The 27,753-nt window shown below is 38.1% G+C and overlaps 2 protein-coding genes across 3 annotated transcripts; both read left to right on the top strand.

Moving 5' to 3' along the window:
- The first annotated feature begins 1,012 nt into the window (after positions 1–1,012).
- Positions 1,013–15,851, top strand: LOC127436141 (S-adenosylmethionine sensor upstream of mTORC1). Of its 2 annotated transcripts, none has more exons than XM_051690091.1 (5): positions 1,013–1,245; positions 9,711–9,852; positions 10,113–10,238; positions 10,416–10,530; positions 12,626–15,851. In XM_051690091.1, exons 1-5 carry the CDS (start codon positions 1,089–1,091, stop codon positions 13,253–13,255), a joined length of 1,170 nt encoding a protein of 389 aa, XP_051546051.1. In that variant the 5' UTR covers positions 1,013–1,088; the 3' UTR covers positions 13,256–15,851. The 2 variants fall into 2 exon arrangements, with proteins under 2 accessions (XP_051546051.1, XP_051546052.1); XM_051690092.1 differs by lacking the exon at positions 1,013–1,245 and adding an exon at positions 8,005–8,143.
- A 1,654-nt stretch (positions 15,852–17,505) lies between these two features.
- LOC127435995 (transmembrane protein 168-like) lies at positions 17,506–27,726 on the top strand. The gene is made up of 4 exons (XM_051689861.1): positions 17,506–19,260; positions 19,537–19,679; positions 19,954–20,228; positions 22,806–27,726. Exons 1-4 carry the CDS (start codon positions 18,124–18,126, stop codon positions 23,351–23,353), a joined length of 2,103 nt encoding a protein of 700 aa, XP_051545821.1. The 5' UTR covers positions 17,506–18,123; the 3' UTR covers positions 23,354–27,726.
- The last annotated feature ends 27 nt before the right edge of the window (positions 27,727–27,753 follow it).

Here is a 27,753-nt window from a genome sequence, read left to right as displayed (position 1 = left end):
TTAATTCATTAATTAGTAATTCACTGTTAATTAATAGCACATTGTAGAATTCCCCATGTTTGAGAGTTAAAATTGGATTTGAGACAGATGGCATATGATCTCTGATGTACATAAAGCTGAACCAGACCTCATCAGTGTGGATTGCACATAAATCAGATTTGATCAGCTGCAAACTGCGCCTGTGATAGGAATAGGTGACTTTTCAAACTCTTCATCAGTACTTTATCACATTTCTTTTCTCTAGACAGAAAATGCTGCAAAATAACTTTGTCAAAGTAGTTCAGATGATCATAGCAAAGTGTATAGTACTCACAGTAAGAGCTTTGCGGGTCAGGACCTTCGGGTTGAAACGTGACACAACTCATGTACACGCAATACTGCTGAGGATTCTGTGTCAGAGAGCGCGGGAATGTGATTCTCACAAACAAATATTAAAAAACATATCTTACATTGAATATTTTTAGAAGCAGGTATGTACAGTAGGTCTCCTCGCTTTAACCAAATCACAATTCTCGGTTAAAAGACCCATCTCATTACACAAGCAGTCGATAGTTATGTTTCCACCTCACTAATTCAGACGCGAAACTACAGGTGGCGGAACACTCAAGGGCACCAAATCACAAAGCGTTCTTGCAAAAAACAAACAAAAACGTGTTTACTTATTTATTTGAACTGTAATTAGTATTTTAATTTTGCCTATAAGCCCACCAAAATGGAAAATCCTACCTTATGCCCTTTAATAATTTATTCCAAAGATTTAATAAAGTAGTTACGAAAAACAATAATGTGTAGCCTACTGAAGTATTTCACAACATGATTATTATTATGGTATTTATTATTATTATTATTATTATTAATGTACCAACAATGTCTAAACAATTCAAACATTTGCAAAACTATAAAACTTCATGATTAAAACCAATCACAAATTCAGTTGAGCTTAGAGGCGTTTCATATTTGGCGATCTGAGATTGGTCGTTTCACTTCCGGCACGTTCGCTGAAGAGGTGCAATCAGGCTGCGCGTTGTTTCCGTATGCTACGTGCGGACGGACGGGGAGCCGGTGAGCCGGTAGCCTAGTGCTGAAGTATGGACGTGCGGTGCAGCGCTGAGAGCGATCCCGATCTCCCCAAATACCATCTCGGCTCCGTCCCGAAGGAGCCGCAGTCCAGAAAGAATGAGCAGGAGAAGCTGTCGGGGGTGGTGAAAAGCGTCCACCGAAAACTCCGTAGGAAATATATTGAAGGTATGTGGGTGAAATAGCTGTTTAGCCTAGCCGAGATCATATTAGTCTGGCCTGATCAGAGATGCGAATATTTAAAGGCCGTATCAGTGTTTCGGGTAATGACCGTGAAAAAAACGTTTTAACCAGTATTTAAACTGAACCCTGTTAAGCAAGCCTGTTGACATAATTTGTAGGCTACAGATTTCATCATTTGTCTTGTTTTGGAAAAGCAGTGAGCTGCTGATGTCTAGTTATGATGGCTCTGCTCAAAACCTGAGCTGCCTTCATAGACAGCATTCTTGGACATTCAAATCGAGCTAATAATGTCCAAAAAACGCTGTCTCGGTAGGCAGCTCACTAATTTTTGCAACACATCCTCTTTGCAGCTGGCCATTACAGCAGCCTCTCATTCATCAGTTCCTGTTTTGCTCTTGATTGATCAAATGGCTTTGTGTGCAACATAAAGCAACTTTTTATTCTTCTCTGGGGATTAAACTGTCTTTCCATCAATAATTTATTATTCTAGGTCCTCTCCATAGTGTGTTCTGACTATGTACCTGTGACGACTAAGGTACTCTGGAAGCTTTATCGTTTTTCATTGTCAATTATTTATCTGTTTATTGCACAATATTTTGCATTATATAGTCAGTTGGTTCATCTTTTAGAGTTTGTCTGACAGGTCTATATGATCATCCACTTATGTTTTTTAAGAAACGCTGTTGACTTGTAACACTTGGTTGAAGGATGAAATAACATTAAATGCTTTCGTGTAAGTAGAATAATTGGACTTAGTAACTGTTAATCAAATGCTGTGCAGGGTGCACTTGAAAGGACCAGGTTTTGCACTTAAGTTGGATTAAATCAAATTGAATTGTGTAATGATTAACTCAATTAAATGAATAACTTTATATAATAATATTTCATTTTTTGCTGTTGGTGGAGAGGAGAGAGTACAGTTATGTAGCCAATTTAGGGATGGGATTTATTGCGATGAGAATTTACAGGATTGGGACTAAACAGCTGTGTGGCCACAAGAAAGCTACATGCTAATCGGAAAAAAATGGCTTCAATTTGCTAGGGAGCATAAAGATTGGACTGTGGAGCAATGGAAAAAGGTCATGTGGTTTGATGAGTCCACATTTACCCTATTCCAAAGTAGGGTTGCTCCGATACCAAAATTTTGGCTTCGGTACGATACCAGCCCTGACAACTCGGTATCGATATAGTCTTGCATAAAGTCTGCATAAAGTCTTGTAGATGCAAATTATGCCTTTTTTAATTTTTCTGGATTCCATGTTAAATGTTTTAATTAAATGTTATGATCAAATTGTGTTTAATCAAATACATACTTTACAGCTTTAATCAAATTAAAATATAATAATTTTCAACAATAAGATTGTTTTCATTTAATGTTGTCATTAATACTATCTAAAGTTCTGTTGTGCATCTTTTTTTGTTTTTAACCAAAAATTGGTATATATATATATATATATATATATATACACAGTTTTTGTTATATTTATTTTATATTTATATATTTATGTTTTTTATATATTATATATTTTTTTATAAACAGCTTTTTTGTAAAAAAAAAGAAAAAAAAAAAGATGCACAACAGAGCTTTAGATTGTTTTCATTTAATGTTGTCATTAATACTATCTGATTACCTGAGGCAAAAGGCTGCCATGGCTGAATCACAACATGCTGATATTCAGTACACTTGCTTTTGTGATATTACTTACAGATAATAATACTAATAATATAACCATTTAATATTATATTATTGTTATTATGAGTATTATTGCGACTACTTTGAATATGACACTTTTATACAGTGGTAATATTTTTCTGTCGTAATGTCTTCAATTTCACGCATCCGGTTGAATAAAGCTCTTATTTCAGTGGGACTTTTATTTTGAAAGATCTTTGAAGTTCTTCATGTTTGTGAAAGGTTCGTTATATCAAGCTTCCAAAGACTCACGAGCTGAAATCTCTGAGCTGCAATGGTGAAAATGGTCATTTGAGAGTTCACAGCTGATTAAACACTAAACACACTGCTCTGCTGCTCTGCAGATAGATACTATTGGACACACTGCATGAAAATCAAGCATTAGTAGTGTGTGTTGCGTTTGTGTGTGCACCTGCTTATGTGTGTGTGAAGGAGATGACAGAGCAGGACGGCGCCTCTCATTCGTTCTGTGGTGCGTATGTGACTGTATATTATTTCATTAAATGACATCCTTCTGCTGTTTAATGATCACACTTGTCCATATTGAGACTTTCTATTTTTTATTTTCAAATGGTCTTTGATTTCATCTCAAAACTCTCACATAACATTACATTTTGCTAATGGCAGCATACTTTAATATGATACCGAAATGAACAACAAGATGATATCGTATCATTTAAAATGTTTTGCTATCGTGATATTTTTTTAGTACCGGTATACTGCGCAACCCTATTCCAAAGCAATGGGCGCATCAGGGTAAGATCGAAAGCACATGAAGCGATGCACCCGTCATGCATAGTGCCCACTGTACAAGCCTCTGGAGGCAGTGTTATGATCTGGGGTTGCTTCAGTTGGTCAGGTCTAGGCTCAGGAAAATTATGCGGCAATAAAATGAAGTCAGCTGAATACCTGAATATACTGAATGACCAGGTTATCCCATCAATGGATTTTTTTCTTCCCTGATGGCACGGGCATATTCCAGGATGAAAATGCCAAGATTCATCGGGCTCAAATTGTGAAAGAGTGGGTCAGGGAGCATGAGGAATAATTTTCACACATGAATTGGCCACCACAAAGTCCTGACCTTAACCCCCTTAACGCCTTCTGGTAGAGAAGACTTTACTGAATGGTTCAAGTCTCCCGTCATCAATACAAGATCTTGCCAAAAATTAATGCAACTCTGGACGGAAATAAATGTTGTGACATTGCATAAGTTTGTCGAAACAATGCCACGACGAATGCACGGCGTAATCAAAGCTAAAGGCAGTTCAATGAATTATTAGAATAAATGAATTTTTTTTTGGCCGGGCAGTGTATGATTGGCTGTAGGGTTAGGCGAAATGACGATATATATATTGTGGCGATGATATAAAGTGTCAATTGATAGAGATTTTGCTATATCGTGTATATCACGATATGTAAATATCCATGTGCGCAGCGTGGGTTTCCCTATCTGTGGGCTTCATGTGAGACTGAGAGAATTTAAGAAACATGGACAGGGTTTTTCCGGCATTGAACATTTTTCTGCAGACACCTAAGAAAATGCAATGACCTTCATCTCGCGTTTGTTGCTTTAAAAGCACTAAATATTCTTCTCATCTAACATGTGAGTGTTTCACGTGACTGCCATGGCACGTGTTGTCTCTGGAGCTCTGAAGTCCAGCAAGCTTTCCGATATTTGCGCTGCAGAGATGGGAGAGCTCAGAACCAGGAAATCCCCAGATGGAGAAATAAATCTCCACAGAATGGGACAACTCCCAAACACAGGTCAAGAAGATGAAGAGGAGCTTGTTATTAAAACAGGTGCGACAGGGGAGCGAATAAAGACGCTGACTACCACACCTGGAGTCGCAAGTTCGAATCCAGGGTGTGCTGAGTGACTCCAGCCAGGTCTCTTAAGCAACCAAATTAGCCTGGTTGCTAGGGAGTGTAGAATCACATGGGGTAACCTCCTCGTGGTCGCTATAATGTGGTTCTTGCTCTCGCGTGGATGCCGCGGAGAGTAGCGGGAAGCCTCCACACGCGCTGTGTCTCAGCGGTAGCGCGCTCAACAAGCCACGTGATAAGATGCGCGGGTTGACGGTCTCAGACGCGGAGGCAACTGAGATTCGTCCTCCGCCACCAGGACTGAGGTGAGTCACTACACCACCACGAGGACCTAGAGCGCATTGGGAATTGGGCATTCCAAATTGGGGAGAAAAGGGAAGAAAAAAAAAAGAAAAAAAACAGGTGCGACATCTGTAGTGTGGATTTACAAAAGCCGGCACAGAGCAGAAAAAATGTCATCTGCAAACTGTGTTGTATGACAATATAATTACTCATAATACAAGCAATCTGTTTTACCACCTCAAAATGATGCACGCAAAAGAATATTATAAAAGCCAAAAGATGAACTCTGCATTAATTTGGTCATTTATTTCTTTATTTGCAAGAAGTGATTATTTGATATTTATTTTCTTCAAGAAGTGTTTCTTTTCGATGGATATTTATTTACCTATGTTTAATTTTCTTTGTTGCATTGCTTTGAGGAGAGTTATAATAATAATAATAATATTGTTCAACAACATTTCAAACTGAAATGTGGCATAGTGTGAAATTTAGCATTTTGGTAAGGCTGATTTTTGAAAAGTTTATTTTTATTTTTTTATTTACTTTGTCATTGTTTGTCAAGAGGAAGTAGATTTAATTTATAAAGTATTTAATTTACTGGAGTTCCAAAAATAGGAATTACAATATGGTTATTTAATATATAAACCCATTTTTATTTATTTTCCAGAAAACCTATACTATATTGTGATATTCACCGATCAGCCACAACATTAAAACCACCTGCCTAATATTGTGTAGGTCCCCCTCGTACTGCCAAAACAGTGCCAACCCGCATCTCAGAATAGCATTCTGAGATGATATTCTTCTCACCACAGCTGTACAGAGTGGTTATCTGAGTTACCGTAGACTTTGACAGTTCGAACCAGTCTGGCCATACTCTCTTGACCTCTCTCATCAACAAGGTGTTTCCGTCTGCAGAACTGCCGCTCACTGAATGTTTTTTGTTTTGGCACCATTCGGAGTAAATTCTAGAGACTGTTGTGCGTGGAAATCCCAGGAGATCAGCAGTTACAGAAATACTCAAACCAGCCCATCTGGCACCAACAATCATGCCATGGTCCAAATCACTGAGATCACATTTTTTCCCCATTCTAATGGTTGATGTGAACATTAACTGAAGCTCCTGACCTGTATATGCATGATTTTATGCACTGCACTGCTGCCACACGATTGGCTGATTAGATAATCGCATGGATAATTGTTGGTGCACATTTCTGTAACTGCTGATCTCCTGGGATTTTCGCGCACAACAGTCTCTAGAATTTACTCCGAATAGTGCCAAAAACAAAAAAAACTTCCAGTGAGCGGCAGTTATGCGGATGGAAACGCCTTGTTGATGAGAGAGGTCAAGAGAGAATGGCCAGACTGGTTCAAACTGACAAAGTCTACGATAACTCAGATAACCGCTCTGTACAATTATGGTGAGAAGAATAGGGTTTGTGCTGTTTTGGCAGCATGAAGAGGAGCTACACAATATTAGGCAGGTGGTTTTAATGTTGTGGCTGATCGGTGTTTATCGTTATTGTGATATAAATTTACTCCTATCGAGATATAAGATTTTGGTCATATCGCCCACCCCTAATTGGTTGTGTGGGAATGCCTATGCATTTCCTGTTGCAGTCCTGCGCTACGATGAGCGTCATCCAAAAAGCATATCATGACCACTGAAATAAAGAGTAGAATTAAATATAGAGTTTATGAAATATAGTTGGCCTTTTTTTTTTGCTTAAGGTTTGTATTTTGAAGCAGATAAATTATAACACCGTTGTTCTCAGTTGTTCTAAAAACGGTCTGTTGGTCTGTTCTAATGACAAAAAACAATGCTAAATGCAAATTATAAAATGTAACTAACCATATAAGCATGCATGCTTGCAGTAGGAAAGCAAAATAAATAGGCTCACAAACTTTTAAAAGGGAGGAGAATTTTTTTCACATATCTTTTGTTGTTGATATCAAAGGTTGTGCGTCCAGGCAAACTCTACAGTATTTTGGCACTAATTCATTTGATGAATTACTTGATATACAGTAGCTAGCCAACATGGACAGGATGCATGACATGCATGACATGCATCTTAAAAACCATAATATAATTTTTAAAAAAAATATTTTTGGACATTTAACAGTTTTACTACTGTGAGTTGCCACTTGATGTCCAATGTAAAGTCTGGGTCCTGATTAGCAGAACAACTTGAGAACCACTGATATACAGTAGCATTCCACCCTTTGGGTATAATTCTGGATTTAACTAGTTTTCAATGTTGTTATTAAGTTTGTCATTGCAAGTATCTCTAATATTTCTCTTTCCCATAGAGGGATGAGTAGATGAATCCCACACACAGTAGTCAATTCACTAGACCCCGTGCTGGATTAATAAGGAATGCGTGATAGTGTTCTTGGCATTGTGAAACAGTATTCAAATGTATAACGGCGTCAGTGCTGGAGGTAGGGGGTGGCCATTGCCGATTTTGTAATTTTTTGTGTTTGGCACAATTCAGTTTTTTTAGAGGTGGATCTGTTTCTTCACAACCACAACACACAGGAGACTTAAACATGTGCGCACACCAAGGCCGCATCTCTCTGTCCTGGTGTTCACTGTATACACTCCCCCACGTTTTTGTATCCACGTGCCTCCGCTTTCTACACCAACCACCACCAACCCCCCCCCCCCCCCGCTGCCTGAAAATTTCTATGCCACCACAGACTAATCGCTGGCCCCTGCCCGGCCACCCCTGTGAAAAACTCCTGGTTCCGCCCCAGAACGGCGCTGCGGTCTCTTTCCTTGTCTTATTCTTTGTAAATCTGATAAGGCCAATGTTTTCCACTCGGTCATGGGACAGTTCACATTCTTTTGTCAGTTCTTGCCTCTCCAAGCAGTCTGTAGGGTAGTTGTATATTTGTGGTTGCCTACTGGTGTCATCTGCATTATCTGCAAGTTTTAGGACTGTGTGTATCAGCATAAATACTTGGATGATATGGTAGTTTTGAGCTGGAGATGGAGTTTCATTGAGTTGCTGAAGGAATTGGACAGTCTTTTGCAAGCTGTTGGAGCTTCAGAATCAAAGTTTAGATGAACCACGAAAAGTATGTAAAAGTTCTCATTATTCAGTATTATTCAATAGAATTGAAGGCCTGATGGCAAGGGGCCAGTGTGAAAGAGTTCAGGCCAGTTGCCCTATCAAGCCAGTGCTGTGTTTTCACTACATCTTATGTTTGTTGATCATTTACATGTGTTTTTACACTCAAAAAAATTATTTTTGTTCCTTGTTGTATTTAGTTACTTAAAATGAGCTAATGTAACACAATTGTAAAATTTTGTCACAACTTAATTTCATTGTGTGCAATCAATTTACATTTGTAAAAAGGAAGTTCACTTAATCCATTTGCGTTTGGACAACTTAAATAATTTTCGTTGGCCATAACCAGATGTAAATGTCATGTCAGGATACCAGCATGAGTATTAATGAGACAATAACCTCACAGGTCGTTACACTTACAACAACAAATGTTAGACAGATTCTTGAGTGTATGCATTGCAAAGGCTTTTTAAGGCTCGGTCACATTTACCTTTACACGGCAAAATTCTGTAGGTGCAGCATAAACGAGTCTTCTTGATAAGTAGTTTTTGCATGTTTCACACTTTCTTAATATCCACCCACACCTTCGCTTGTAGAATTTCGCTGTGCAAATAAATGTGACCGAGCCTGTAAACATTTAGTTTTCTGTGATGTATTGAACATTGTTATTGCAAATTCTGCAAAAAAAAAAAAAATAAAGAAATAAATAAAAACTTTTTTTTAATGAGCTGCGTGTTATGGACGTCACCATCTTGAATATTTACTTCAGTCACTCTCACTATTGTTACAGGTGTTAGAATACGGCTGTCAATTCGGTTGTTTGTTCATACAGACAGTATTCAAGCCGCTACTATAAGATGTTGTATGAATGGGACATTTAAAGACTCAAACCTTTAAGTAAATGCGGTTGTCAATCCCAAACACTTACTGTGTGAACATAACCTATATGACGTGACTAACAACTAGTTGTCCAGTACGGTTCTGTTCACACAGCACAGGCTTGCCGAGAATGCGGTTGTGAGTCCTGAAAATTTGCAGGTGTCAGTTCAGTTATAGAATGTGGTTGTCACACTTGTAAATAATTGTCCTATGTGTGAACTGTTTTAATCACTCAAAACAGGTCTGACAACTGCATTCTGCTGCTGTGTGAATGTGGCCTTAGAATGAGTAAAAAAGCAAAACAATCACTGCTTTTATGATTTTCCAGCAAAAGTGTATTTATGAATTTATAGCTGTGATGGACTTGCATTATAGCTGCATAATTTCCAGTTATTAATGCAAATAACATTTTTTTTTTATTTTTTATAAATGTTTAATGTAATTTGTTTTTTCTTAATTATAAAGAAAATATAACCTTTAAAACTAAATATATTTCTATCTGACGCATAAACAAATGGTGCAAACAATTTCTGTGGTGGGGCCAGTGAAAATATTGAAAGTGCCATTACAAAACTGGGCCAGATTAAAAAAAATCTTAATTGTTTGTGACGTAATTCATTGCTTGCTGTGTAAAGTGATCAATCCTCACATGTGACGTGATCTTATGTTCCTCTGTCTTGTCTCCTTGGCTGCAGTGGGAGATTTTGAGAAAATATGGCGTGAGCACTGTGAAGACGAGCAGACTCTGAGTGAGTATGCCATGGCCATGAAGAATCTAGCTGACAACCACTGGGCGAATAAATGCGAGGGAGAGGGACGCATTGAGTGGTGCCGCAGGTATGACTATCAGTGGTGGTTGTTATGAAGCCAATAATTTATTTGATGTGAAGTAAAAGATACTGTATGGTCCTTTTTTAAAAAAAAAATGTTTTTTAAAAACTGGTTGAGCATGGCGCTAACAACACCAAGGTCATGGGTTCCATTCCTGGGGAGTGCAGATAATGATTAAAATGTTTAGATTGAATGTATTGTAAGTCGCTTTGGATGAACACGTATGACAAATGCATAAATTAATATGAAAATGTGTCTTTCCACAGTGTTTGTCAGGAGTACTTCCAGGATGGAGGGATGAGGCGAGTATTGGAGAAGGATGAGAAGAGTGCTCGTCATGCCGCAGCTGGCAATAACACATCTGTAAACACTCCACAATCCTCCTCTCCCAGGTGCTCTTAAATGACATTGTTTATTTCTGTGCATTTACAGTATTTGAACAACACTGCAAATGCACAAACGCCAAGTTGTTTTGGTTTTGGGAGGGGTGTATTTTTGCATATTTTCCACATGAAAACGAGTTTACTGTCTAAATAATGCAAATCTGCATTTTTCTTTATTTGTAACAGCTCAGTGTTCCACCTTGAGATGATACGACTCTTGGATGTGGGCAGCTGTTTCAATCCCTTCCTGAAGTTTGACGATTTTCTTACTGTCGGTATTGACATTGTGCCAGCAGTAGAGGTTTGTGTTTCTTGAGGTTATATATCAGTGGTTCTCAACTGATGAGTCGAGACTAGGGCTGAGCTATATGGCCCAAAAAAATTATCACAATTTTTTTCATATCATTCGATATTTATCACTTTTCATACCAGTAATGGGGGCGGAACTGCACATGTTTGTTTGACCTCAAGAATGAATTAACTTGTTTGTTTACAAGTAAACTCCAGAGGGTAAGCTACCTTTAAAATATACTCAGTTTATGATTTAATCCTACACACCTCTTTTTGATTAAATTTAGCCAATTTCATCATCTTTAGCTTGTTTGACTCCACTGAAAGAGAGATGACATTTTTGTGATGCTTCACACTCCAGCCAAGAAGGTGGTGGTAACAAGAAACACTTTTTTTGCCTGTGACAGTGCTATGGATCATGAAAAATCATTTAACTAAATAGTACATAAATAAACAGCAATGGTGTTGATGTCAGAGTTGTTGTTTTTTTTCCTCCCCTTTTTCTCCCCAATTTGGAATGCCCAATTCCCAGTGCGCTCTAAGTCCTCGTGGTGGCATAGTGACTGTCCTCAATCCGGGTGGCGGAGGATGAATCTCAGTTGCCTCCGCGTCTGAGACCCTCATTCTGCGCATCTTATTACGTGGCTTGTTGAGCGCGTTACCGTGGAGACATAGCGCGTGTGGAGGCTTCACGCTATTCTCCGCGGCATCCACGCACAACTCGCCACGCGCCCCACCGAGAGCGTACCACATTATAGCGACCACAAGGAGGTTACCCCATGTGACTCTACACTCCCTAGCAACTGGGCCAATTTGGTTGCTTAGGAGACTAATGTGGAGTCACTCAGCACGCCCTGGATTCGAACTCGTGACTCCAGGTGTGGTAGTCAGCATCTTTACTCGCTGAGCTACTCAGGCCGCCTGATGTCGGAGTTGTTGTTGTGTTCAGTCAATAGCTGACAGTGATTCAGTTAGCTGTTTGTGTGTATAACTTTGCCGAACTGCTTGTGTTTTTAGCAGCACAAACCTGATTCGATCATCTAGATGAAGAACAAAGGCTAAATATCATAAATGACTTAAAAGTTTATCATCGAAAAAATGTTTTCCAATAAATATCGATATCATTTTATTGCCCAGCCCTAGTTGACACCCAAAAATGGGTCATTGACAATAGGGAAAAAAAACAATGCTAAAAAATGCAAATGATAAAATGGAAATTATTCAGAGTTCAGTCATGAAAGTTCACATGGCCCAAGCTGATGGGTCCTTTAACATGTTATCAGTTAAACCGTTCAGTTCGCATGGTGCTGCTTGTAGGTTCTTTGACATGTAATCTGTTAGCCAATCAACTAGCATACTCCTTCTTTATCTAGCATATAAATTGCCTCAGTTGTTTGCAGTTAAGCTGGTTTCACTCCAGCACGTTACAAGAGTTTTCTCTCTGAAACCCTCCTTCCCAGCACCAGGTCTAGAGCTGCATCAAGGGGATAGGATGTATATGTAATTGTGCAGCAGCATGTCTTACATACTCAGCACAGTAGGTCTGTGTATGTTCTAGCAGTTGCAAGTCTTTGTATTTGCTCTGCAGACGCAGCAGCGTAAACTGATCTAATCCGCCAAGACCAAACCTACTAACTTATCCATTATTAGCTTATGCATATACTTAAATAAGATTATTAGGCAGATGCCAATATGGACATGTTGTGTGACATTACCTTATCCTCGAAAACCATAAAACTACACAAGCTAAAAAAAAACAAAAAACAAAAAAACAGTACAGATTACATTATATACAGGTTCACTTGTAGTGAGTTAAACATGGTTTATGATAACTACAATGTGTTTGTGTGGTAAATTATTGGCTGCAGAGAGCATGAAACTATCAAATGAGTACATTAAAATTTTATTTGACATCTGTTTACTTTTGTAAAAAAAAAAAAAAAAAAGAAAAACACTTTTGGCACTGTGTTGGTTCCTGAATCGGGACTAGTTGAGAACCACTGACAAGGATTATGTTGTGTTGTACCTATTTTATCTTTGCTGTGGAGTCAATCTAAATGTTGATGCTCATTCTCCATTTGCATATCCTTTTTTTACGATTACAGAGTGTCTTCAAGTGCGACTTTCTCAACCTGCAGCTGCAGCAGCCTTTGCAGCTGGCCAGTGACGCTCTGGATACCTTCCTGCGGCAGCTGCGTGGCCCCATTGAAACTTTACCTGCCCAGCTCTTTCATGTGGTGGTATTCTCCTTGCTTCTCTCCTATTTCCCCGCGCCCTACCAGCGTTGGCTCTGCTGCAAGAAAGCCCATGAACTTTTGACCCTGAATGGCCTTCTCCTCATCATCACCCCTGACTCCTCCCATCAGGGCCGCCATGCACTCATGATGCGCAGCTGGCGAGTTGCAGTCGAGTCGCTGGGCTTTAAGCGCTACAAGTACGTCAAGTTCTCCCATATGCACCTTATTGCTTTCCGCAAGGTGTCGTCCACCACCAGCAGCGACCTGGTCAGCCGCAACTACCCGGAGATGCTCTACATACCACAGGACTTCCACTCGTTCGAGGATGAGGGGTTCACAGATTCCTACGAGCCTCCACGTTCCGAATTCGAGGACGACCATTTGGCATGGAGCTTTGCGGAGTTGCCGGACACGCCATATGATTCGGACTCAGGCGATAGCCAAAGTAGCTCGGCACCTTTCCATGAGCTGGAAGACCCCATTTTGCTGCAGAGCTGAACTTGTTTACTGCCCCTCTTAGTGAGAGTACACCCAAAAATGTCAATTCTGTCATTTACTCAACGTCATGTTGTTTCAAACCTGAATAAACTTCTTACTGTTTAGGAGATGTTAGGCAAATTGTTAACCTCAGTTAACATTTACTTTCATTGTACGGACAAAATATGCTATAAAAGTGAATGGTGACTGAGACCATCATTCTGCCTGACATCTTTTGTGTTTCAAGGAAGGTCATACAGGTTTGTAAATACAAGTTAATGATGACAGAATTTTCATTTTTGGGTAAACTCTCCCTTTTACATGTACTAACCTATTGACGCGCTGCCAAATGGTTTCGCTGCAATCACGTACTCCCCTTTTTAAGCAGCAAAAAGTTTGCACAAAGTGAATGAGGTCATATGTTGAAGTGGGTGTTGATTTTTAAAAGAGTACAAGACATCCTTTTGAACACAAACACACTAATTAACAATGTAAAAAAGAAGTAATGGTTTTGCAATAGAAGCGATGATCTCAGGTTGAAGATTTTGCTCACCCATATTGGCTGTTTTCTCATTGATCATGACTAAAATGGACAAGACTTGGACTAGCATAAGTTAGACCTTAGTCGATATATAATCATTATTGGTGTCAAAAGATGCAATCTTTTGGCTGGAGTTACTATACAAATTGTGTTGAGCGCATCTGAAATAGAATTTCTAAATGGTCTGATTCTCAGCAAGTGACTACTGGACATTATAGATAATAGCTTTGAAATTTCAACCAAGCAGTTTTGGAATAGCCTTTATCAGTGATATTTGTAGCATTTTAAGTTTCTGGTTTGCTAATGTGACTTTGTAACTGTGAATGTGTGTTTTTTTGCTTCAACATGGTACAAATCATGTGAAATAGTTGTAGTTTTCGAGAACAAACAATCTTACAGGTGACCAGATTGGATGCATGCTTTGCCTCCTTGTAGGAGTTTCATCGTGGCAACATGTTTCTAACCTTGTGATCAAAAACCTGAATGTAGCCGAGTGACTGTCTGCCTTCATTTTCATTTTATCCGCTAATATAACCTGTAATAGTAGACTCCTATCCAATTACTTGTCAGTATGTAGTACGAAACAGGTTCGATTTATCTGCATTTCGCCATAACGTGGTTTTATTGAATTGGATGATTGTTTACTCTTGACTGTTTACCTTCGGTTGATCTAAATCTACTTCCTGTATCATTTACAGTGTGACTAGTGTATATCTCATCGAGTTCTCAATAGAATTCATTATTTTAGCTTTCTATTTTGGCTTTTAAGGTACAGAGTTTTTGGAAAGTTCTGCCAAATGTTTAAAAGGTAATTCATTTGTGACTGACTGGGGTTTTTCATGGAAGTACTATCAAAAAATTGTTTATCAATGTAAATTTTTAGCACTGATGTATTGATCTGCTGATTTTGAAGCTTTGTAATTCACTCCAGGTTCTTAAAACACTATATTAAGTGTCCCAAGCACATATTTGCACATGTTTGATAACACCTTTCGTAGGGTTGGCAAGATATCGATACTTGACATCAGCAGAATAGCTCATTAGAAAAGCAATACATTCATTATCATAAATGGTCAGAAATTTCATATATCACAATAACCTGGCAGTTTTACTCACAACTGATAATAGGCACTGTTTTGCATTGTATTATTGAATGGTATACCTGAATGAAATTACATGGGGAGATGCTGTGATGGTTCTTAATGGGATGGTTCACTCAAAAATGAAAATTCTTTCCCTTATATTGTTAAAAAGTTATATTACTTTTTTCCTTTCTTGCATTGAACACAAAAGATGTCTGGCAGATTGACAGTCTCAGTCACCTTTTACTTTTATTGCATCTTTTTCCCATACAATGAGAGTGAATGGTGACTAAAGCTTTCAATTTGCAAACATCTCATTTTGTGTTCCACGAAATAATGAAAGAAAGTCACATGTTTGGAACAATATGAGTAAATGATTTTGAGTTTTAATTGTTTTAGTGAACTATCACTTTAACTCCTGAAAAAGTATGTGAGATATCCTTGTACACTGGGGTTGTGCTGAAGTATATAGTATGTGAGGTTTTGGCGTTAAGCACTTTAAAGTTATCAGAATATCAGCGAAATTTGATCACTCCTCAAGGTGCCTTCAAACCTAAATTGTATTTTTGCATTTGGATGATGAAGACTGGATGCAAAGACAGGCTACTGTTTGTCATTTGAAAGTAAGCTAATGTATCTCCCACAATAAATAGTTGCGTACTTGGCAAATTAACCAGCTCTAGGCTAAATTACTAAATACTGTTTAGTCTGTACTTGATTTATAAATCTAAGAAAAAAAGTTGGTTTTTAAAAGTGGTTTTCAAAAAAAGAAGAAAAAAAGCTTTGTATTATATTGTTTACTTTGTGGGGTGTTCAAACGTCCACATATCAAATGTCTTTGTCTTCCGTAGGTTCTAATCCACTGTTTGCATGATTGATTTTCTCTGTTAGTGTTATGATGTTTGACTCCAATATGACTTGGCTATTTGTGAGAATTATTGTCATCTTTCATAAATAAACGTTTTTTGTCGCCTTCTCTTGTTTGTTTGCTGCCTTTTTGTTTGCCCCTAGTCTCACTTTATGACTTCATGTTAATAGAACAACCGCATGCAATATTTTTCCATGACAAAATGTATATGTCACCACAGGACAATTTAAGTGAATGGCAAAAATGTTAAAACATAATTTAAACGGTGAACTGTCACAGCACCTAAAATATACATGTAGTGATTCCCTCATACTTTACATTTATATTAAATGTATTAACATAAAAAAAGTCCATGTTATTTGTCAACTACCCATTTAAATCAAACACAATAAAATATCAACAACAAAACAACATTAAAATTGGTATTTTACAAATACCAAGTTTAGGTCATACCAAAGTTTTCCTTATATTCAATAAGGTAAAACTTTACTACCTTGCTTTTTTAAGCATAATGACCAACAATTGCTTTTTGTCATTGACCTGAAAAGCAATTCTATTCCATTTTCCACCCGTTTTTTTACTGTTAGGGGCCGATCACACCGAATGCGTCCTTGCACAAAAAAAAAAAAAAAGCTAGATGCTACACCAAAAGAAGTGTTTTTAAAAGTTGTTCCTTTAACCATTAAATGCATACTGTGGGTTTTTAGTGACCCAGGACCTCATTCCACTCCCTGGACCTCATCCAAGTTGTGCCCACACCTCTTTTGTATTCCTGATTCATTCTCTTATAAATAGCGTAACACACATTTTATTTTTTATAATGGCTTCAGTGCCAAAAGTTTATAGGCTCATTGTAGAGTGTCGATTTAAAAAATAAATAATTTTGCACTTCCATAAATTATATCTGTATGACTTTTTCATATCTGTATAAGGTTACTAACACAGGATACCTGTTTCTTTATTTATTAAAAGACAAATAAGTACTATATTCATACAAATAACTACTATATCACGTTGATTTTTCTATGCAACAGTGGTGAATTATCTGGATCCCATATGCGTGGACACATACATATTATACATGCTAATCAAAGTGATCAAAGCAATGTTGTTTCAGTGATTGTCTTCATTTACACTTGACACTGCTATTTGATGAAGAAACAACATGGAAGTAAACTATAGCAAGTACAACACATGAACAGTATGATATGACTATTGTCATTTGGGTGTACTACCGAAATTATGTAAGTTGTGCATCTATTTAGACTGAGAAAATATTTGTGAAGCTCCTGCACGAGACCCAGCACAACGGTCAAAGACGTCAGTTTTGCTCATGTTTATTCACAGACCTTATTCACAGCAGCGCCATCTTTGATTTTTGACGGGAATGACAACGAGGTTGTGAGGGATAGAGGTACAGTCTTTTCAATGGGTTGTACTGCAGTTTAAAGTGATTTTGTATGGTTCTGCGGACAAAACATTGAAAAAACATATTTTCAAGAACATTCAGTAGACATAAAACTTTAGACAACATGAGTTGTGGAAAATCAGATGTGATCTAGGAGCTTTTTACAGCTTTATATTGTTCGTGCCACTGAATAGATGCAAGTTTATCCTTCACAGCCTAGTTGTCATTTCCATTAAAAATCAAAGATGGCGCTACCGTGAATAAGGTATTTTCAAAACATTGTGGACGGACGCAAAAAATCGCGTTTGGTGTGAACGGCCCCAAGATGATGGACGCTAAGTTTGTCCTTTGAGCGCTTCCGTAGCAGCTTAACGACGAGAAAATATGGCGGAAATACAAGCAAGTTTAGACGATGGTTTGGCAAAATAGTGCGATAAATCTCCACTTTTCTGTTGAATGTTTAATAACGACAATAATCGATTACTTATACGTCTACTGGAATATTTTTTAAGCGTGGTTTAATCCATGTTACTCTCTTCCTGAAGAGAAATAACGCATTCTGTCAACTTTCTGATGCCGGTAAACGCACTGGAATCTATCCGTGTGAATCCGACTGACAGCACATTCAAACTCTTTTATCTGTTATATTTACTGTTCGTTTATAAGTTTGAAGAGTTGGTGATTTCATAGCTAATTTACTCATTAGTTTCAGTCATTAGAAAATTACCTTCAGGTCGTCTGTGCTGAAAAACTCATTAAATACAATAGTAACAGGTGGATAATGACAGTCTATTGATTTATTTTAGTTGTTATTTATTTATTTTTTTTTCCTTCTCTAAAATATAATGCACGTCTCGAGAAATGTCTAACTACACTACACACGTTTATGGTTATGTTTCGAATCATATTTCATATTGTGACGCATGACGTACGTCACTCATCACATTAAGTCGCCTTGTTTCAGTGTTGTGGGAATATTGACTTGCAACAATGTGCAGGCTGCTCAAGTATTGCTTGAGCCACTTGCTTTATGCTGCAATGACCCGGCTAGATGAAGTCAATAAAGGGGTCAACACGTGGTCCTCCATTCGTTACCTTGGATACCTGTCCGGTCTTAATTCATTGGTGGCCATTTGCTTGGGTCTTTTTGTACAATGGGAGAAGACGGACGACACTATTATCTTGGTCATTTTTATTTTGGGCCTCTTTGTACTTGGGATAGCTAGTATTCTCCACTACTATTTCAGCATGGAGAGGGTCAGCCTCTTTCTGTTGCATCTATGGTTTGGTTTCCTTCTTGGTTTGCTGTGCTTCCTCAAAATCCCATCCAAAGAGGAAGATGTTAAGGAGCAGGTGGCCAACTGTATGTTAGTAGCCAGCATGGTGATAAGAATCCTATGGGCTTTAGTTGAAAGAATGTGCGGTTGTACTCGGCATCAACCTGCGTTCCTCAAATCAAGGGAAGCTCTGGAGCTCACAGGCTTCGCTGTGGCCAGCACAACTCTGGTTGGCCATAAATCTGTAAGCCTCATTGTTCTGACACTCTCCCTGGCTGCTCTAATCGTGGACTTGCGCATGAAGTCCTACCTGGCCCTTCAAAATCTGACCTGTTTCTCTGGGGTCGCAATATTCTTCTTTCAGGAGTCTTTAGGGGTGTCCACCAACCCCTTCGCCCTGTCGTGCTTCTTCAGCCGCCTCGTCTGCGACCCCTTCATGGATGTCTACTTCAGCGGCCTTTCAGTCACTGAACGCTGGTCACCACTCTTAGTGAGAAAAGGCTTATGGAGGCGCCTGTCCCTTCTTCCTCTAGTTGTGGTGGAGGTGGCTTTCCTCGTCATGGCTGCTCTAAAGATGAGAGATCTGGATCGGTGGTACCTGTTGATCCCAGGTCTCTCGGTCTTCACTATTTTCTGGATCATCTGCCACCTGGTTTTCTTGGTTACACTGTGGGGTTTCCACAGTAAGCTGAGTGACTGTCAGAGGCTGTGCATGGGACACATTTCAGAGGCTGGAGAACTGGACAGGGTCATGGCGTCTAAGGGCATGCGCCACTTCTGCCTCATATCAAAACGCCTGGTTCTGTTCAGCCTGGTGTCCACCGTCATACTAGGAGCTCTGGCTTGGCAGGTAGGACTTTAGGCTTCAAGAATTTTTATGTAAATTGTTATTGTTTTAAGGGTTTTATTTGTTTTTATTTTAATGCTGCAAATATTTGAAAAGCATATGCTCCAAAAGTTTAAAACACTCAAGCCACACTTGCATATATTTCTATATATATATCACAATGCATGTATTTCACTGCATTAGATTTAGGAATGGGAATCGAAAGGTCTTATATGTCTTATAATAGGAGGTTTGATGATTTTCTTTAGATGGTTTTAACTGTATTGTTCTCTCCTACAGCCATCCAACAGTCTGTTTATTGCCTTGTTTCTGCTGGTACTACCACTGGAGTCACTAGCCCACGGCCTCTTCCATGAACTGGGAAACAGCCTCGGAGGAACCTGTGTGGGCTACGCTGTGGTCATTCCAACCAACTATTGCAGGTACTGGAAACACACATACACTCGTCTCATATTCCACTCAAACCTGATATTTAAATCAATATCTTATATAGACTATAGAGTCTTAGACCTGTTTGTTAAGATTAATTCAAATGTTTGACTGTAAAAACATGCAGCAAATTTAAACAAATGTAAACAAATGAGCCTTCTGTGCATGGATGCTTAACTTAGTGTTGTACACCAAGGGCATGATAAGCATAATGAGCTCATCAAACAGAGGTTCAGTAGTTTACCTCATCTTCTCCCTTTCTTTCAGCCCAGATGGTCAGCCCACCCTACTGCCCCCAGCTCATGTGCAGGAACTCCACTTGCGCTCAACAGGGATACTGAACAACGTGCAACGCTTCTTCTCCCATCACATGATCGAGACCTACGGTTGTGACTACTCGACCAGCGGCTTGAGTCTGGAAGCCCTGCAAGCAAAGCTCCGCATATTCATGGAGGCCCACACGGCTGATGGCCCACGTCATGACACCTACGTGCTCTTTTATAGTGGCCACACGCACCGCAGTGGAGAGTGGGCCCTATCAGGTGGGAGAATAAAGAAATAATTTTTTCCCTGTAGGAAAAGACACAATGAAACTTAAATAACATGCAAGAAAATGTCTGGTTCATATTTCACCCCCAAATCAAAAAGAAATAAGAAATTACATTTTGCTTAAAGAAAAATGAAGCCTATTTTATATGGACCATTAAGATTTTTTGCATTCTAATATTATTTTCTTGATAATTTAAGCACATTTGTGAGACACATCTACTGTAAGTATATATCTTGGTGCTATTTTTTGAACGGCCTTTCATTTTTAATTTGAGAAAATATTCACCATTAAGGATTACAAAAAAACTCAAAAGTAAAACATCCAAATGCATTACACAGTAATAAGAATTTGCGTGGAACGTGTGCTTTATTATCAAGAAAATGTCACAAAAACATCTTAATGGTACTAAAATAGGCTTCATTTTCTTTATGAAAACAAAAATCATTTATTATTATTATTTCCTTTTGATTTTGGGGTGAAATATGACCCGGATATGTTTTGGTGATATTCACCTTTTAGAGATTGTTATATTTTTTTGGGAAGTTGTAGACTAGTGGTCATGCAATTTTTGTAAAGATGATAAGAACAGAGACGGTGGGCATCAGTTAAAGCAGCGTTACTCAACACGCGGGCCACATGCGGCCCTCGAGCGAACTTTTGTGGCCCACGTTATGATGTCATCATCATCATCAGAAATATATTTATCAGCAGCCTATCAAATCTGTATGTATTGTAAGGTGTCCATTTTCATTAGGATTTGCACTAGTTCTCTACATTGCTGAATCAGGTTAGAGAGGAAATTCAACTGCATGAGGATGTTACGAATAAAAGAAAAAAAACAACAAATAATATTGGAGCATGGCTAATGTTATGAGAGCAGCGGTAGGTCTGCACGCACGTTCATACACAGTACATGTGTGCTCAAGCGTGGTCTGTCAATCAAACATGCGCGCTATCAATCTCACTTCAACATGGCGCAAATCTGTCCAAACTCTTGAATAGCTCATCAGATATATGTACTCTTCATGACAACAGTATTTGCAGGGGAAAAAATAACAGTTTTTCCTGCAGTGATGGCGTTTAGACGCCTTAACGCAAATGCTTTTTATTGATCTACTTCGGCGCAAAACGCTAAGGGGGGTGAACAAATCTTTGACTTGCCACTGAAAGATTTTCGGTGCTAATTTTGGATATATTGTTTTTGAACACATCTCTGGTATATGTGATGTTGAACACTCATGGTGTTTGTTAGTTGATAATCACAGTGACAACAGAACTGATCTATATTAGAAAACTAAACTATTACACCCCTTATGTTTAAAATAATTACTAAAATATTAGTTCACTTAAAAATGAAAATTCTCAACATTTACTCACCCTCATGCCATCCCAGATGTGTATGATTTTATTTTGTTTTTGCAGAACACAAATTAAGATTTTTAGAAGAATATCTCAGCTCTGTTGGTACATACAGTGCAAGTGAATGGTGGCCAGAACTTTGAAGCTCAAATAAAGCACATAAAGGCAGCACAAAAGTAATCCATAAGACTCCAGTGGTTAAATCCATGTCTTCAGAAGCGATATGATAGGTGTGGGTGAGAAACAGATCAATATTTAAGACCTTTTTTATGATACATCTCCACATTCACTGGCAGTTGGAGATTTATAGTAAAAAAGCCAAGGACTTAAATATTGATCTGTCTCATCCACAGAGCTGAGATATTTCTAAAGCAGAAGAAATTCATACACATCTGGGATGCATGAAGGTGAGTAAATGATGAGAGAATTTTCATTTTTAGGTGAACTATTATGTTAACTTACATACCAATGTTACTTTTTTCTTACTACAAAAATGTTTACTTATATATATCTGTATATAAAATTATATATAATCATAAAAATTAAGAGTGCGGTCCTCTAGGGTACAGGGATCCAGCTTTGCAGCCCCTGACCTTACCGAAGTTGATTAGCCCTGAGTTAAAGGAATATTCCAGGTTCAAAGCAAGTTCAACTCAATCTATAGCATTTGTGGCATTATATTGATTACCGCAAAAATTCATTTAGTCTTGTCCTTCCTTTAAAAAAAAAAGAAAAAATCTGAGTTACAGTGATGGAACTTACAGTGGAAGTGAATGGGGCCAATCTGTAAACGTTAAAATACTCACTGTTTCAAAAGTATAGCCACAAGACATAAACAATATGCATGTTAACATGATTTTAGTGTGATAAAATCACTTACCTTTTCTGTGTAAAGTTGGCTCCATTCACTTCTATTATAAGTGCCTCACTGTAACTTTGATTTTTGCAATTTTGTATTTTTTTTAAGAAAAGGAGGGACAAGTCAAAATAATTGTTTTGTGGTAATCAATATAATGGCACAAATGCTGTCGATTAAGCTTAACTTGTATTGAACCCGGAATATTCCTTTAATAGTCAACCCATGGGGTTTATTCCCTGCTACATGAACTGCTAGAAAAGCAGCCAGTTTTCATTAAGAAACCAAACCTGTCTCAGATCAGTAGCTCTGATGACATCATAAAGCTGTTTTTCTATCCTTTTATCCAATCAGGTGGTGACATTTTGCGTCTAGACGAGATCATGCAGCTCTGGAGAGAGAAGAATGCTGGTTTCTGCTCCCGTCTTATCCTCATTCTCGACACAGAGAACTCCCTCCCTTGGGTGAAAGAGGTGCAGAAAATCGAGGGACTTTATATAGCAGTTCAAGGGGCCGTGCTCTCAAGTCCCAAAGACCTGGAACTCCAGGACGCACCTCAGCTTGGGGACTTCACCTCTCAGTGGGTAGATTTCAACTGCAACCCTGAGAGCATTGTCCGCTGGTCTGAGCGTGGACGGACCGTCCGAGCTGCCTACGGCATCTCTAGACACTGGAGTGACTACAAGCTCCACCTTCCCACTGAAAGTGACGTGACAAGGCACTGGAGAATGTACTTCCCACGCTTGACTTACCCTGTGGTTCAGCTCGCCCACTGGTGCGGAGGACTGAACCACTTCTGGGTTTGCGGTTACTGCGTTCGGCTTCTCTGGCGAATTAAACTCACATGGTTCCCTCCTTCGGTGCTAGATACAGGCCAAGGTTTCAAGCTGGTTAAATCATAGAATAGGACCTATTATGTGATGATACTCCATGCAGCTGCAAGTCAATGTATCAGGACTCGGATAGGTGAGTCTCACATATGGCAGCTTTTAGTTGTATGGACCAGCAGCACAGTTGATAAAATCTCAGGTGTGATTAAACTCCAGGTATGTGTTTGTGATGGTTAGAATAGCTGAAACATGCAGACAAAAGTGTCGTTTTTTCATCACTATACACATGTCTGGGTAATATTTTACCCCAAGATCTAAAGAAAAATATGTAAGAAACTATTTTGCTCAAAGAATATAAAATTTATTTTTAGGACCACTAAGATTTTTTTTGCAACATTTTCTTGACAATAAATTATATTATATTAGATAATTGTCAGGAATATTTTCCTATTTATTTAGAAATATATTATTGTCACAATTTTTAAGTATATTAAAAATTAGCAAATTTAATTTATTTAAATTAAGCATTTATGCATGGTAGTATTTGTTGTACTGCCTTTAATTTATTCTGAGTTAAAAAAATGAAAAATTACTGTACTGCAGTAATGAGAATGTAATGAGAATCACTATAGAGAATTATGGGAATTACAAAAAAACAAACAATCCTGAAAAGGAAAACTTGAGTACAAATGACTATTATTAGAATGTAGGGGAAAATGTGCTTAATTTACATCAAAATAATTTCATAATGTACAAAAACTTAATGGTCCAAAAATAGGCTTTTTCTTTACGCAAAATAAGATTTTCTTTCTTGAAATCATAAACTAATTTTGTGAGATTCACCTGCAACACCGATAAGTTACTGATGGGCCATGCTATCAGCATTGCATCTACTAACAAGCAACTGTTACAGCTTTAACCTGTGATATTTTTAACCCTTTCTGCCATTTTAATGCTTACTACCATTATTTGTTTATGATTTTTGTATAAGCTTTATAAAATGTACCAGCACTGAACCTTTGAATGCTACAAAGTACACTTTTCAAGCACCACGTAGCACAGCATGAAACCCATTAGCAGTCTGCAGCCATTTGTAGAGTGCATCTTCTTTCTGTACTGCACTAGACAAAGCATGGCCTTATATTTGGTATCTATACTGGGGAAGTCTCTACACATGTTCAGAACAGTCTATTGGATAATTATATTTGTATTGGTGTATGTTTTTATTTGTTTATACAGAACAAAATTTTCTACTGTCCTTTAAAAATCGTGCAACATTTATACTATTTTGTGTACCTTGGTTGTTAAATTGAAGTCTCATTTAGCTAAACACTGATAGTATATGACCTTGCCTGTGTTACGGCCAAGCAAGGATTATATCTTTAGTCATTTGACTAATAATGTGTTTTTCTAACTCTGTTAGCTAAAGTAATGGAGTGGATTTGTCAAAGAATGCCAGCATAACCGTGTAACATAGACGTGTGGTAACGTGTGTTCTCAAGTGCCTTGTGCAAGATTATTCCTCACCCAAAGATGCAAGGATTTGCTCCTAATGAAATATGCAATATTTATTGATTAATCCTAGATTGTATGAAGAGGTCTGAAGGCTTTTTTATTTTATTTTATTTTTTTAAGGGAACTTGTGAAAGACTTTCTCAAAATGCATGGTATGAATCAGTAAGTTACTGGGGATTGATGATGGTAAATGTTTCTTGATTGTTTCTGTGAATGAAATCAACCCATAATCAGAATGAGTGTGAAATGAATAAAAGAGTTGCTCTTTCAATGCAAAATTGCATATGGAATTATGCTTTTATCTGCCAAGAGAAAATAGACACTACAAAATATCTATGTTCTGTGGGATATTCTAGTTTTAACTGAAAGTAGGTATTGTAGATGAATTATATCTAAACAAGTAAAAGAAAAAAAGCAACTAAGAATTAAAGGGATAGTTCACCCAAAAATTAAAATTCTCTCATCATCTGCTGACCCTCATGCCATCCCAGATGTGTATGACTTTCTTTATTCTGCTGAAAATTTTTAGAAGAATATTTAATCTCTTTATGTACAATGCAAGTGAATGGTGGCCAGAACTTTGAAGCTGCAAAAAGCACATAAAGCATAACAGTAATCCATATGACTCCAATGGTTAAATTAGGGCTGGGTGATAAATCGATCGCGATTAAAAAAAATCCACGATATCGATGATAAGTTTTTGATTAATTTTCGATATTTAGCCTGTGTTCTTCATCTAGACGATCAGGTGTGTGTCGCTAAAAATGCAATCAGTTCGGCTTTCTCAGACTGTATGAAGTTGCTAATGTTATCTGCCTTGCTAACGATTAGGCTACACCAGTCACCGCAGTCCAGGACCGGCTTTGGACACTGGATTGATTCCATCCAGACTGCAAGACATCATTCCCCGCAGAGTAGACATGAAATACGCATAAGTTAACCTGGTTCCAGAGCACCTTTAGACCATAAAGTTTTTTCCTTATAAGTTTAGCTTTTTTAATCAGCGTGTGAGCCTTCAGTAATAAACAAATAGATTTCTGTTCTAATTTTGTGAAATGAATCAGATGTCATCATCTCTGGGATGGATGACAAGGAAAACCAATAAAATTACTAGTTTTGTAGCCTAGTCTTTCTCACTTTAATGAAAATATAAAAATGATCCATTCAGATTTTTACATTCTCTTTTTTTATTTTTTTCTCCCCAATTTGGAATGCCCAATTCCCAGTGTGCTTTAAGTCCTCATGGCGGTGTAGTGACTCGCCTCAATCGGGGTGGCGGAGGACGAATCTCAGTTGCCTCCACGTCTGAGACCATCAATCCGCGCATATTATCATGTGGCTTGTAGAGCGCGTTAACGCGGAGACCTAGCGCTTGTGGAGGCTTCATGCTATTCTCCATGGCATCCACGCACAACTCACCACGTGCCCCACCGAGAACGAACCACATTATAGCAACCACGAGGAGTTTACCCCATGTGACTCTACCCTCCCTAGCAACTGGGCCAATTTGGTTGCTTAGGAGACCTGGCTGGAGTCACTCATCATGCCCTGAATTCGAACTTGCGACTCCAGGAGTGGTAGTCAGCGTCAATACTCGCTGAGCTACCCAGGCCCCCCAGACTTTTACATTCTCTACATTTTCTCTCAGGGGTTACCCCTGAACCCCCATACAGTATCATTCCTCAGTCACAAGGGCTTCTATGCCCCCATACTTGGGTATTTGAATGTAATGAAATATAAAAATTATTTGAATGTAATAATTTTATGCTGTCGTTATGCTTCAAAACAAACAGATCATCTTTTAACATTCATGTCCAACTGCACTCGATTGATAAACTATATAAAACATTTTAATATTTTGATAGAAGATCCTTCAGACACCACTGCTTTGGCAGTGGGCCCCCAATACACTTTTGACTATTTTGACTGTTTAGGATTTTTTTCTTCTTTTCTTCTGCCAACTTAGAAATAAAAAAAGTGCAATGTGCAAATGTGAATGTATATCGTGATAAATATTGATATGGAACTATATGAAAAAGAATATTGTGATAATATTTTTTGGCCATATCGCCCAGCCCTAGGTTAAATCCATATCTTCAGAAGTGATATGATAGGTGTGGGTGAGAAACAGATCAATATTTAAGTCCTTTTTACTATAAATTCTCCTCCCTGCCCAGTAGGTGGCGATATGCACAAAAATTGTGAATCGGCAAAAACTAAAGAAGTAGAGATTTATAGTTAAAATAACTGACTTAGATATTGATCGATTTCTCACCCACACCTTCTATCGCTTCTGAAGACATGGATTTAACCACTGGAGTCATGTGGATTACTTTTTTGCTGCCTTTATGTGCTTTTTGGAGCTGGCCACCATTCACTTGCATTGAATGGACCTACAGAGCTGAGATATTCTTAAAATCTTTGTGTTCTGCAGAAGAAAGAAAGTCATACACATCTGGGATGGCATGAGGATGATAATTTTCATTTTTGGGTGAATTATTCCTTTAATCCATTTTTATTAAAATATATTATGGTTACACCAAAACGTGTTTGATAAAACAGCCTGATATACAAGTGCATCCTTTTTGTAAAGCTTAACATACAGTTTGTTAATCGCACTATATGCTAATGTCATATCCTCATTCCATGCCTTGCTTTTAGGTTTAAGCTGGTTTTTAATGTAATAATTTAACATTATTAGGGTTAATGGATAACGTAAATCTGTGGAACATAAAGTTTTACTTGTAACAGTGTCATAGGAATGTATTGTGGTGGAGACTATTGTTTTAATACCCCTTATAAAACAAATTTTAATATGACTACATTAGTTCCAGGTTGCCCAGCAAAATTTGCTCGAGGAAAGACAAAATGTTTGGTTCAGATGGTCTCTAGGCCTTTCTACTTAGACTTTAATAAAAGATCTAATAATATATCTAATAAAAGGTATATTAAATCGG

This window comes from Myxocyprinus asiaticus, chromosome 46 (assembly GCF_019703515.2).
Source record: "Myxocyprinus asiaticus isolate MX2 ecotype Aquarium Trade chromosome 46, UBuf_Myxa_2, whole genome shotgun sequence".
NCBI classification, from domain to species: domain Eukaryota; kingdom Metazoa; phylum Chordata; class Actinopteri; order Cypriniformes; family Catostomidae; genus Myxocyprinus; species Myxocyprinus asiaticus.
This window is presented reverse-complemented; position numbering and strand designations above follow the sequence as displayed.